Consider the following 13,611-nt stretch of genomic DNA (forward strand, 5'->3'; position numbering starts at 1 on the left):
ATCTGCTGCATTCTACATGAAAAAGTAAGTAGAACAGCTACTGCACTGTTGTTGTTAACTGCCATCAATCTCAATTTACAGTGACCTTATGAATGAGAGACCTCCAAGTCACCCTATTAACAACCCTGCTCACACCTTGATTGAGTCTATTTACTTGTAGTGCAGTATTCTTTTCCTACAAAACCTTAGCAAGCATTTTTATCTTTTCTAATGAGTTTAACTGACTTATACTAATCTATATGTAAGATTATGAGCAATACAACTTTCTTAATTGCATCACAATATTCTAAATTACACTTATCTTAAAACGTCCTGAGTAATTATTCTGTGTGATTAGACTAATTTAAAAGCCTAAATGCTCACCTGCTCTCCACAGGACAGTCCGTTGTTCATAATTTGAGTTGAAAGCTTTTGAGAATGAATGTGACTCTTGAAGACAGTCTAGCAGCTTGAACAGATGTTGGGAAGACATGTATTTGTACATTCCTTGGTCTTCAGTGTCAATGTGAATATCTGTATCTAGCGTGTCCCTCTGAAGAGGAAAATCTTGTTACAGGGAGTAGTGGCTGAAGGAGGACAGGTTCCTTATCTGTAACTATAGTTCTTTGAATGGTCATCTGTGCCCTCACACAATTGGATACTCGCCTGTGCAGATCCATCCACAGAATATTTCAGAGCTCAGTAGCTTTTGGTGGCAACTCTGCCCATTTGGGCATCAACATCAATAGCGCCAAGAACCACTCCCTCTTAATTCTGCTGTCCATCAAGAGTAAACCAGACCTGCAGAAAAGAGAGGGGAGGAGGGAGGGTTGTATGATGGCACAGATGACCACTTGAAGAACTACAGTTACTGGTAAGCAACCTATCCTTCTTCATGGTATCTGTGCCTCACACAACTTGGGTGACTAGCATGCTTACCAATGGAGCTGGGGCAGGTCTATTGAGGACAGAAGACAACACTATCCTTCCAAATAATGCATCGGCCTGAGCCTTACAGTCTATTTGTTACTGCTGGTTGAAGGTAGTTAGCTGAGCCCACATAGCTGCCTTGCAAATGTATGGTAGAACAACACATCTTAACCATGCATGGGATGTGGAGACTACATGAGTCACATGGGACTGAGGCCCAAGTGTTCTGTTTTTCTGGCCAGTTAGTAAGCCAAACTGATCACTCAGACAACCCATGCGGACAGTCTCTGCGATGAAACAAGAAAGCCAACTTTCCATCCCTCCTGGCAGAGAACCAGTCTCTGAGGGATTTCCTGATAGGAGCAGTATAATGAGAAGGTCTGTTGAACGTCCAGACAATGCAAAGCTTTCTCTAGCTCAGACAAGGACACCTGATATAAGACCAATTGGTTGGTATGCCACTTTAGCTGCCAGATAGACCTGCAAAGAGGACAGAGAAAGAGCCTCATCCTCTACATGCAGTAGAAAACTTATCACCATCCTCTTATTAGTTGGAGCCATTGGGAGACCCAAAGTTTGGGTGACGGAGGTAAAACACTGCCATTTGAGGGTATATCATAATTGGATTGAAGGCTTATGTGAGGCCTATAAAATGGAGAGGATGTGAGCATCTAACTCTTCCAAAGGCTCCAAACCACCAGGTGAAGGAACCTGAGATCTGGATGCCTCACCTTGCTTCATATCTGAGCGAGCAAAGTGGGTGAGTATGGGAGCTGGAAATATTTGCAAAAAGACACCTGCAGGAGCATTACAAGAGCTGCTTGGGCCACCACAAGGCTTTAAGAATATAGCACCCTGGTGATCAGAGGAAAAGGTGGAAATAGTTAGAGATCCCATACTGGAGAAAGACATACCTCAAAGAGTTGTGGCCATGGTCCCCTCTGCTGCAGAAGAGTTTGTGTTTCAGTTCTGTGTGGAAGCAAACTTTTCCATCACTGGTTGGTCCCAATGGCACACAATAAGATTGAAGGCATGATGGGATAAGGAGTACCCATGAGCTTCCACCACCATTCAACTGAAATAGTGCTAGGAGATTGTCTTGTTCAGGGACTTACAAAGGTGTGCTTATGAATGCACCAGTCCCCACAGGTATATGGCAAGAGTGTTCAGGAGCTGGTACCTCCTTGTTTATTTAGATGACTGTTGTCATGTTGCCCAACAGAATTTGGACCACTGTCCCATGGTTGAAGCTTTCAAATGCCTTGAGGGCCTTCATCTCCAAGGCATTGATGTGCTAGTGACTTTCTACACTTGATCAGTGCCCATGTGTATCCCCTCCTGACCCGAAGTGTCCAAAGTCAATAGATTTGTAGGCTGAGGGCAAAAAAAACACAGACCCTTGAAGAAGCTGACTAGCTGGAACCACCAGTGCAGTGTTGATCTAACTTGTGAAACAAGCAGAAGCTGCTGGTAGGATGAGAAGGGGTAGTTTTGACCTGCATCAAAGTGTCGCAGGAAGCAAAGATGCAAGGGTTGAGATTGAAGCTGTGCTCATAGGGTGTCAACAGTGGTAACTGTGATCAATCCTAGGGCACTTGCCTGGTGTTCAGGATGTGAACCAGCAGGTGCCAGATAGACTGCATCCTATCCACTGGAGGGAATGCAAGTCTGGAATCCAAGGTAACCCCTATGAAGGGTAGAGATTGGGAAGGGGTGAAAGATTACTTTTCCACATTCACCCAAAGGCCCAACTGAGCTAGAACGAAGAGGGTTCTTCCTATATCTCTGCACAACTTGTTCTCCATCAATACAACAACCAGCCAATTGTCCAGGTATAGAAAGACACTTGTCCCTTTGGTTCTGAGCTGGGAGGTAACCACTGCCATCACTTTTGTGAACATTCAGGGAGCTGTACTGCAGCCACTCACTCACAAACCACAAGGTTGTGAGTTCAATACCAGCCAGAGGCTCCAGGTCAACTCAGCCTGGCATCTTTCAGTAAGTTGCTAAAATGAGTACCTAATTTGTTGGGGGCAATTAGCTTGCATTTTGTAAACTGTTTAGTATATCAGTACTTGCTATTGCTACTTGCTATCACCAAACTTAAGGGAAGCATCTTGTACTGCTACAGCTTGCATCCATCTGTGAAACATTTGTGCTGAGAGTGAATGTGAAAATGGAAACAAGTGTCTTGTAGATCTAGCAAGATGAACCAATCTTCCTGTTTCAGGAGAGAAAGGATTGTAGCTAATGTGACCATTTAAAGCTTCTTCGGTCTACCATCTGCAAGATTAATTCTGTATATGACTGGAGATCCTCAGGTGGTGACACAGAAGTTGTATCACCTACCTCCTCCATCCTTGTCCCCTGAAGTGTCATCAGAAAGCACACCAGTAGAGTCTTGATGGTGATGGAAGCTGGATAGCAGGTAGTGCCAAGGAAGCTTCTGTCTGTTGCACAGGGACAGCAGATGGTGATGTCGGCATCTTTGGAGCTGCCCAAACAGATTCCTGGTCCAAAGGTCAGGATGTAGAAGTTGAGGCCACTTCTTAGTCTGGTGGACAGATCATTGCCAAAGAAGTTCCTTGAACCAGCACTCTGGAAACTGTAGCCATTGGTACTGAAGCCATGTACTAGTCTGGAGGCCTTGAAACTGTCACTGTTGGTATCAATTGCCAAGGATGAGTTGGTGCACTGCAGAATCCTCAACCAGGATTGGTATCAATGTTCCCATGGTGACTTGGACCAATATTAAACATATCAATGGGGCCAGGTAGATGTAAGAAGCTGCTCATGATGGTACTGATAGATATGTGGTTGCTGCAGCCAGGGCAGCTCACATATGTAGAAGCCAGACACTGCCAAATCTGAGCCCAAACAATCCTTGTGACACTGGTGTTGGTACTGATGCTGGCTCAGGGCCAAGCAATAACCTTGCCTCCCAGGGGACTCTTATCTCATAAGTGCTCACTTGATTTGGGGATTCAGATCAGTGTTGGGTTACGCAAAGTCTTTGCCACGTTTGGTCTGTAGCAATTTTGGTTTGATCAAAACCATGACTATGTAATATATGAGACTGCCTGGATGAGTCAGACTGGTGTCAAAGCAATAGAGTAGGTGGCCAAGGAGAAGGGAGAGGTGGTTAATATGCTGATAAGTGGCTCTCCTGGGAGCTGAAGGTTGGAGGGCAGGTATGGATGAACTGCTCTGTTGAGGACTGGTTGGACTAGGTGCGTGCTGCACAGGGCACCCTCTGATCCTCAATGTAAGCCATAGCCTCAGTACTGGCAAGTGGAGGAGGATGAAGTGATAATGGATGCTGGACTGGGGTAGCCATCGATACCAAGGTCACTACTGGGGAACACTTCTTTTTTTCTTTAGGTCATTTTTCTCCTTAAGGAGCAAGCACTCGTTCACCAGACTTAGGTCATGTGGAAATGCATCTACCTGAAGTTGGGGGAACCTAGACAGTATCCTAGCCATCTTGAGCTTCAGCGGGTGAAGATGAAAGAATAGAGCTGGCTTCCAATGTCCATAGGGAGACTATAGTTTTCCAGGCCATTGGGAGTTCTGTTAATGGATATTTTTTTAGAAATAGACACTGATGCTGAATGCAGAGGCTGATTTTGAGTAGCAAGGTCAGCAACCTTGAGTGACTGTTTCCAGAGATACAAACTGACTCAATTTCTGAATTCTTGAGGAGTAAACCCTTTATAGTTGGAGCAGGAATGCACTAAATGGACCTCACTCAAGCAAAAAAGACATTTGGAATAGCTTTCAGTGTTGATTCCCACCAAAAAACATAGTTCCTGAAAAGAGCCTTCAAGGCCCTTCAGAATTGATAAGGGAGGAAGAGGCAGAAGGAACTGAACTAACAAATGCAAATGTTTTTTAAAGTGTTATACGAGAGAACAACTACAAAGAAGCAAACCAGAGGAGAGAGAGAAAAGTGATGAAAGGCTACTACAGAAGAGAGAAAAATCACAAAGGGATACTCAATACTGAAACTATCTGAGATGAACAGCATGACAAACAAAATGGAACTGAGAGGGAGTAGTCCTATTTATGTTGGTGCCTGAAAGGAGCAGGATTCCTGCCAAAACCTACTCAGCTCTGGAACATTATGTGGATGGAATTGAGCAGGTGCAATATCCATCTGTGTGACACGCAGAGACCACAAAGAACTAGGTCATCACAACTTCCTTTACTTCAAAATTGGGGGCTTCTTTTAGTCTGAGGGTAAAATAGAATAGTTTAGAATAGAATAGTCTGGCTACATTCCAGTGGTTGACAGGACCAACATATTTAAAGCACTTAATTTGAACCTTACCTAAGAGACATTTCAAACTTTCAGAATGGGAAATTAAAAAAAAACATGTTCAGAAGCCATCAAATAGCAGTGCCATGGCAAAGGACATTTTACTATCTAGGATAGCAGGGGGACCAAATTCAGTCCAAACCCTGAGGTTCCCTACTCTTGCGTTACAGAGTATTCCATGAATGATTTAATTATACAAGTACAGGCAATGTTCAGCTTTGCAAGCCCTACTTTTTTCTTTTCTACTATAACTAGAAAAAACAGAGTCTGGTGCAGAAGGTATACAATGAACCTAGGAATTTGAGTTTTAGAACTGAACTTGCATTCCTCACAATAACCCACACCTGGCCACTTTCACCTCTTTTATGTCAGCACCACATTTGGGGCACTGTGTGTGCTATTTTCTAGCTAACATTGTTTAACAGGTGGGAGTCAGAAATCCTTACTGTGTGCTTAAAATCATACAGGTTAGCCCAACCCTGTGGTTAACTGACTAAACAGTTGTTTTATCAATCAGTGGTTGCTTTGCAAAAGCAAAGCTTAGGGTTGAAAGAGATCTGGGAAGAGAGTTTCCTCTCTGGTCCACTTCTTGGGTGTTCAAAAATGACTGGCTCCTGAGGTTGCTCTTAGAGAGCTGTGCTATCACACCGCCTCCTAGCTCTTAAAAACGCTCTCAGGAGGGAAAGCTGGACCGCATGCAGCAGTGCAAAGTGGAGTCTCAGAAGCTTTGGTTTGTGCCTAGTTCTCCTCTGCCATCTTCCATATTTTGTGGTAAATGTAAAACACAGACCTGGAAGAGTATTCAAGTTTCTTACCTGAGCAGCAGCCATATGCTCAGCATCTTCCTTCTTACTTGTTGCTGGATAAAATACTATGTTATCAATGGTCTGTATCAATTCCAACTGCACAACACATTTAATGAGGAGGCTGGCAAAGAGTTTCTGGTCTGAAAGAATATCAGTATGTTAGGTTTTAGTCTAGACCAATTCTAGTTTTGTTCAGTAAAACCTGGTACTATTACATAAGGTCCATCAGCCCAGCTGCCCCAGTTCCTGTTTCCCAGCAAGATTTATTACCAAGCCTATGAGCCTGAACAGACAGGCCAAAATAAAGCTGTTCGAGTCACTTTGGAGGTATGCTGTTTAAATGACATATGCATCTTAAGAGGCCAGAAGCTGCGCCAAAGCTGTGCTCCAGTCCTTAGGACTGGAGCGTGGCTTTAGTGCGGCTTGCGGCCTCTTAGGACGCGTGCAGCATTTAAATAGCATACAGTACTTCCAAAGTCACCCGAAGCTTTATTTTGGCCTGTCTGTTTGGGCCCTATATTGTGCAACTGTGTTTAGAAATAAGAATCCATATCCATCATCTCTAGATTAGCTCCATGTCATTTACAGTTTTGTACTTTCACTATAGTACACTACTTAACATTTGAGAGCACTCATTATTATTTTGTCTGTGTTTTACTGATAGATGAATGGTTTCTAAATACAGGTTTCAGAGTAACAAACCAGTTAGCCAAAGACATGAAATCACCATAATTTGCATTTGAAAAGTTATTCATGAATCACTTGATACAAAGTCTTCATGAACAGTGCACTGAATGGTTTTGATTTGCCATTTTAGTTTCCAAGGCTTCTATAAAACCTTATGAATCTGGCAACAACTATGGGGCAAGGTAATAACAGGAGCATCACAGTGTATGCTAGGATATGAAAATATTAAAGGCCTTTATGAAGATCAAGAGTGGAAACTGTGCAGCCCACTAGATGTTGTTGGACTGCAACCCTCAACTTTCCCGATCACTGGCTGGGGCTGCTGGGCTTACTGTCTGACTACAAATAGGAGATCTGCATGATATCCACTCCTCGTAAACATGTTTTACAGAGAGAGTTGCAGATCTTAGCAGCTCTCCAGCACATTAGAGGAGGGTGCAAGGAGGCCTGAATGAAAATTTGATAGTCCTGATATATTTAGATGCTGAAGTGCAGACTTACTTGAATAAGGGCCACCTTTCCAACTTTCATCTGTAGGATTTGAAAACTGACTTTGTCCTCTTTCTGAAGCATTTTTATCAATACTGCTTAAAGACTGGCGATCCAGATCCAGATCCTTAAAGTAAAACATAATCTTGGGTAATGTTTCTTTCATAAATTAGTCATGTCTCAGTATCATGGCAGTACAATTTAAATATATACAGTATATCAAATATATTTAGTTGCTGCTTGTTTTGTGACTTCCAGTGAATTCCAACTTATGACAACCTTAAGGTAAACCCGGCACAGTGTTTTCTTGTCAAGATTTGTTCAGAGGATTTGCCTTTGCCTCCCCCTGAAGCTCAGAGTGTGCCTTGCTCAAGGTCATCCAGTGGGTTTCCAAGGCTCAGAAGGGATTCAGACGCTGGTCTTCAGAGTCCTAGTCCAATGTTGAATCCACTATAGCCCTCTTTGTTACTGACACTAATTATTATTTTTCAATATTTTCAGGTTATCATCCTCTTTGATTATATCTGAATAGTATTTGACAGAGTCAATGGTTTGTGCATTGGACTATGACTCTGGCAATCAGGGTTTGAATCCCAAAGTGGCCTTGGGTGAGTCACACACTCTCAGCTTCAGAAAACCTGATGATAAGATCACCTTAGTATCACCATAAGTAAGAAATTACTTGAAGGCACACAACAACAACAATTTAACAGAGATGAATATCCTCATAATTACTTGAAGACTCATGGAGGAAGAGGAGTCGCTGAAACTTGTTAAGATGAGAAGAGGCCTCTTTGCAATTCCCCTGCAGCTAACAGCAGCAACCCTCTCCCTCTGCATAAGTTTCTTGCAGCATCACTAATACGTCTTATGTCACACTAGATGTCCACAAACATGAGGCAGTCACATAGATCTTCATTTTGCACATACTTTTTTCAGTTCAGGAATGAGAAACTGGAGCACTTACCAAGTGCTTTTCTGATGAATCATCTTCCATTCCTGCTGGTCTCCATGTCAGCAAGCTTTAAGGAAGAAACAATTAGATCAGAAATATAACCAAATATGAAATTGCTTGGCACATTTTAAATTTGGAATTACACTCACACATGAGGAATTGTAGTTTTGAAGATCTCTAGCATACAGTTGCAAGTTTGGTCCCAGACTACAGGGCTGAATTTCTGTCCATTAAATATGACCAGGCTTTCTAGGCAGTTAGTGCCTGATCGAGCTAACTGTTCATTATCTAAAGAAAAATAAAAGCATATTTAAAGTAGTCCTCAAATGAACAAAAATCAAAGAACATTAACTGTGATTATATACACATTATGTCAGAAATCAACAGTACTTGAAAACAGCCTGATTGGGTTTTCATATAGTTCTTGCCAGTAAGTAACAAGACAATAATATTGGACATGGTGAAAATGAGTTGGTGCAGACATGGCACTATGGAGAAATTAATATGCAAGCCTTCCCTCATGTCATTTCCAAAACATTTTCCTATTTCCTTACCCAAGGCTCTAAATATGTGCACTGATAAAGAAACTATGGTTAGAATTGATTGAGGTCCTTTGGTGAAAAAGAAAGATCTGAAGTCCATTTCATGCCATTGCATTTGATCAACACCGATTCAGTTCACTGCATGTTGCATGGAAATAAAAATCAAACTGAAAAATATAACAATATATAGTTGGACCTCCTTATCGACTTTGCAGTGCTCCTGTGGTGTGCAGTTAGTAAAGCTGGTGCATGAGCAGTCAGGTGAGCAGTGTGATGCCGGCTTCAAGGTGGCATCAGAATGTGCAGTATGTAAGTGCCGCATTCTGACACTGCCCCAAAGCCAGTGCAAAGGTGCAGTCTGTTTTACCCCTTAGTCTAGAACCAACCCAAGGCCAGACTATGTGTCAATGAGAAGAGAGACTTATACCATGGGCCAGAAGGGGATAACTACAAATAATTTCTTTCTAATCAAGCTCACTAAAGGCCAAAAGCAAAAGAGAGTAAATGGAACTCAGAACCTTAAAAACTATTTTTTCACTTTCCACTGCAAGTAAGTGAAGCATTTAAAATACACAAAACACTACAAGAGTATTGTGGTGCAGTAGCAACACAATATTATTTGAATTTAGCTCAGAAGAGCAAATTGTAGTCCTATATGGAGCAGACTCACTGAAATGAATGGATTTTGTCAATCACAATTAAAGTCCTATTATGTCAACTAGGTAGGACTAATGTAAGTCCCACTGAATGGTGATTGCAAGTTAATTTTAAAGGATTTTTTTAGAAGTATAACTTCAACAAATACAGTTGACTCTTTTCTTCTGCAGGCTTGCCACCAATGACCCCATTCCATTCTCCCCAATGGTGGCAAGTGGTATGTGAGGTCCTGTGGAGCATATATTTTCATGAGCAATTTTTCTTCAAAAGTTTTCTTGTTATAAAATGCAAATGGAGCATTTAAAAGTAAAGGAAGATTTGTTACAAAGGAATCTTGTCCCAAATTTTAAATACAATGACATGTATGTAGATGAACTACCTTGTTTTACACACCAGTGTAACTGTGCAAATATATCAGCCAGAAGAATCTCATTCAAAGCCTCATAGAACTGTGTGAATACATCACAAATTGCATAAAGTGCATGATTACAGGTAGTAGTCATCCATTCAGATTTCTGTTGAGAGAAACAGCAAGCTTTGTATTCTGATTGAAACAGACTGCTAACTAGAGTGATCTCTGATCACATAAGTATAATCAATACAAAGATTATACAGTTGCAGGCTTCTTTGTATTCCACATCTACACTATCAAAATATAGATTAAAAATTCCCACGGACTGTCATTTTTATTTATATTAGTTTTTGAAACAGCATCTTTTACACATTTCCACTCTGGCAACTTTTAAGAAAGCACTCAAGACGGATCTCTTCCGGCAGGCCTTTCCAACTTAGTTACCCTCCGCAGATATAGAGATATTGTCCCCTCATTTGTCTATTCTTCCCCGCCTATGTTTTTGCCTTTTTTAAAATGCTTTTAATGTTTTCAATGTGTTTTTTTTTACTATTATTGTTTAATTCTGTTTTAGTACTGAGTATGGGGGGGGGGTAGGTCTAGGGTTTGATTTTTAACTCTATTGTAATTGATGTATTTTATTGTTGCAACCCGCCCGGATTCTTCGTGATTGGGCGGGCTATAAATAAATTATTATTATTATTACTATTATTATTATGTAGTACAGTATGAAACAACAACTGGGTTGATTAATGAAGAACAGGATAGCCAACATTCTTCTTAAACCCATTCAAGATATAAAACCCAAATGGAGTGGAAATTCTCACTTTGTCAGTATATCTGACAATAAAATCCCAATCCCATAAATTTAGAGCCCTTATTATTTTTTTAAAAGGGAGGAAAATCATCAAATCAAAATCTGATTTAGATTTTTTGTTTACAAAAACACAATTTTATTTGCTAATATAAAATAGGTTTTAATACCTCTGTTTGCTGCTCTGGGAGCTTCATGTTATCAAATATTCTAAACACAATTCGAAACAGATCCTGCCACCAGTGTTTTTCAAAAGTATGGCCGTAGCTCTTCATGATTTCAAACATAACCGTTAGCCCTCTATAATATGAGAACAAAAGCCATAAGAGAAAACCATGTAAAAGGGAAAAATGCTGATAAGTAGACATAGCCAAAACTCTAAAGTTTCATTACCTTGTCCGCACATCGAGCTTGCAGCGATTTATGATACAAGAAAGTTCAAACAAAATAGGGAACCATCCTCTGACCCAAACTCTATCACCAGTAGCCACATTCATGTCATCACTTGTGTATTCTCTTAAAACCTGTGAACAGGTAAAATCTGATAAACACTCATGCATATCAATAACTTCTTGCTGCACAACTGAGAAATGGAGATGAAAGAGAACATATTTTAAAAAATGTTTCAAATAAAAGAAAGTAATTTCTTATTTCATAATAAAGTGATGGACTTTCTGATAAAACCTGTGTGTTAAATATAAAATCAAAGGCATTTTATAAGACAACATAAGAGTCCAATAACATCTTCATTTAAGGTGTGGCACAAGGGAAGCACTCAATTTTCTTAAAATCAAACTGAAAAATATAACAATATACTTTCACTGAGTACAAGGGCTAGAAATACATGAGATAAGAACTCCCTAGTTAGTACTGTATACAAGCTAGAGATAAACATACAGTATATCAGTAATATAATAATATTTTTAATTGTTATTAAAATAAACTTTAATTGCCACTGGTCAATGTTTTGGCATTTTGGGAATTATAGTTTGCAGTGGCATTAAACTGGATTATTTCTGCAGTGTGGATACAGCCATAGTGTCCTGCTCACTTTACTAGCTTGCAGTCGCATTTGTGCAACTCACTTGGAACCGGAGAAGAGCAGGACCGTTAGGGGCTATATATGGGGTGGGTGGAGCTACCGCCAAAAAGTTGCAAAAGGTTGCAAACTAACTTTTGCCCATTTGTGTGATTTGCAGAAACCATGAAGAAAGGGATTTCCTTGACTTGGGGTCTAAAGGTCATCAGGGATATGGACAAAACAAACTTCCCTAAAGTAAGACTCCTATTATTTCAAACTAGCTGAAGTGTACGCAGTACTGCCTGGGCCCATACTTAATACTCCAAAAGGATATCCATGTTTTTCCTCTCCCTTTTTTAAAACTTAAGACTATAACCAGAAATACCTTAGGAAGCCTCTCTTACCTCTTAACTTTAAAATCCTAGATGCTTTAGTATTAATGCTTCCATCCTCTCCTGTTTTCCTATGATTTCCTGATGAATTATGGATGGGTCTTTTTTGCTTTTGGGGAAAAAAAACCCCATCCACTAGAACATAGATAAACAAAACTATTCTACCAGAATGTATAGTATCTACCACAATGTCCCAGTAACTTACAGCAGCCCCCTTTTTGCTTCTAAAATGTCCCCAAAATGGTTGAGGACAAATGAAAAATCTGTCAAAATTTGAGTTGTCTATCCTGATTTTTCAATTGGTTATGGCAGGCCCCCCTTTTGAATCTAGAAATTACTGTTTGGAATTTTGACTTTTCAGCTTGAAGCTAAGCACTGCAACTTGAGTGGTAACAAGAAGCACTAAGTCAAATTTTGAGGCATCTACCACAATGTTCTGAGTTACAGGTCACTACCCTTTTACTTCTAAGGAATCTCCCATTTGGAACTTTGACTTGAAACTCAGCGTTGCAATTTGGATGGAAGCCAAAATCGCTCTCTCAAATTTTGAGGCATCTAGTACCATGTTCGAATGAGTTATAAATGCCACAGTGTCTCTTTCATTATGCATACACTTTAAGCCTCTGAAAAAGCACATAAATACAAATAAGGAAAAATACCTGTGGTCTTTCTGAAACATATTTTGCACAATAACGGATCAGCCTAATAGCTTCCATACTGGTATCTGGAAAGGCAGCATTACAGGCAAATTCTGATAAACATTTTACAGCATCCTGGAATGAATCTATTGCTGCAGGAAAATGCTGTTGAAAAATATTGGCTGTGGAAGGGAAAAAATGAAATAAACACAGTCACCACATTTATTATTACTTCTCCTCTGTAAAACATCTTGGAACTGCAGTCAATATATAAGCATCTAAGTGAACCAGATCAACAGCACTGCAAACTACATTGCTCCGCTAACATCTGGTCTTCTACACAGCAAACGCTAATGGCAATTAAGTTGGTGGTACTTCTGTAGGTTGACTAACTAGCATGCCTAGCCTCAGAGGAAGCTGAAATGCCCTCTCTCCATCTTAACTGCTACCACCCTGGTCTTGGAAGGACAGAAGAACTGGCAGTATCTGCTGAACTCAATTCCCTTCCCCATAGCCATTCCCTTCTCCATTTGTGTCATGTCTTTTTAGATTGTAAGCTTGAGGGCAGGGAACTGTCAAATTAACAATCTGTAAACCACTCAGCATGGTATGTAAGCATATGGTAGCTAATGAAACAGCAACATAACAGACACAGGGCTATATTGCACAGTATGATAACCTTGTAAATGCAACAGAGGTCTTTTGTCAGTGACTGTTTCTTGTATATGCTTCTTCTTCTTATTATTATTATGCTTTATTTATATAGCGCTGTAGATTTGCATAGCGCTGTACATACAAACAATAAAGCAGATAAAAGTAAACCTGCCCATGGCGTACTATCTAAGAAATAATAGCATGATATATATAAATAATACATAACAATACAGGAATGGGTTCAATAAAGTAAGGCAGGCAACAAATTAAAAATGTCAAATAACAAATAATAGTCATGCAATGCCAATTCATATGACACTTCTTCTTCTCTTTACCTTACAGATAATGGTGGGGTAGGGTGGGGGTTAGGAGTGTAC

At 40.3% G+C, this 13,611-nt stretch overlaps 1 protein-coding gene across 5 annotated transcripts in view; it reads right to left on the reverse strand.

Moving 5' to 3' along the window:
* Positions 1-13,611, reverse strand: part of LOC149315678 (brefeldin A-inhibited guanine nucleotide-exchange protein 2) — a 74,954-nt gene that overhangs the window by 7,007 nt on the left and 54,336 nt on the right. For 2 of the 5 annotated variants that reach the window (XM_089513869.1, XM_089513870.1), the window contains 9 exons: positions 12,602-12,762; positions 10,923-11,053; positions 10,700-10,829; positions 9,743-9,878; positions 8,314-8,452; positions 8,177-8,231; positions 7,222-7,336; positions 6,043-6,173; positions 364-532 (listed from right to left, as the gene is read on the reverse strand). In XM_089513869.1, the coding sequence (XP_089369995.1) occupies positions 364-532; positions 6,043-6,173; positions 7,222-7,336; positions 8,177-8,231; positions 8,314-8,452; positions 9,743-9,878; positions 10,700-10,829; positions 10,923-11,053; positions 12,602-12,762 (1,167 nt within the window). Of the gene's footprint in view, positions 1-363; positions 533-645; positions 781-4,841; positions 5,143-6,042; positions 6,174-7,221; positions 7,337-8,176; positions 8,232-8,313; positions 8,453-9,742; positions 9,879-10,699; positions 10,830-10,922; positions 11,054-12,601; positions 12,763-13,611 lie in introns of those variants that run through there. The other 3 variants (XR_016280386.1, XM_089513871.1, XM_089513872.1) reach the window with 3 other exon arrangements.

Source organism: Sceloporus occidentalis, unplaced genomic scaffold, assembly GCF_023333645.1.
Source record: "Sceloporus occidentalis isolate IW3139 unplaced genomic scaffold, rSceOcc1.0.p SCAF_3, whole genome shotgun sequence".
In the NCBI taxonomy this organism is placed as follows: domain Eukaryota; kingdom Metazoa; phylum Chordata; class Lepidosauria; order Squamata; family Phrynosomatidae; genus Sceloporus; species Sceloporus occidentalis.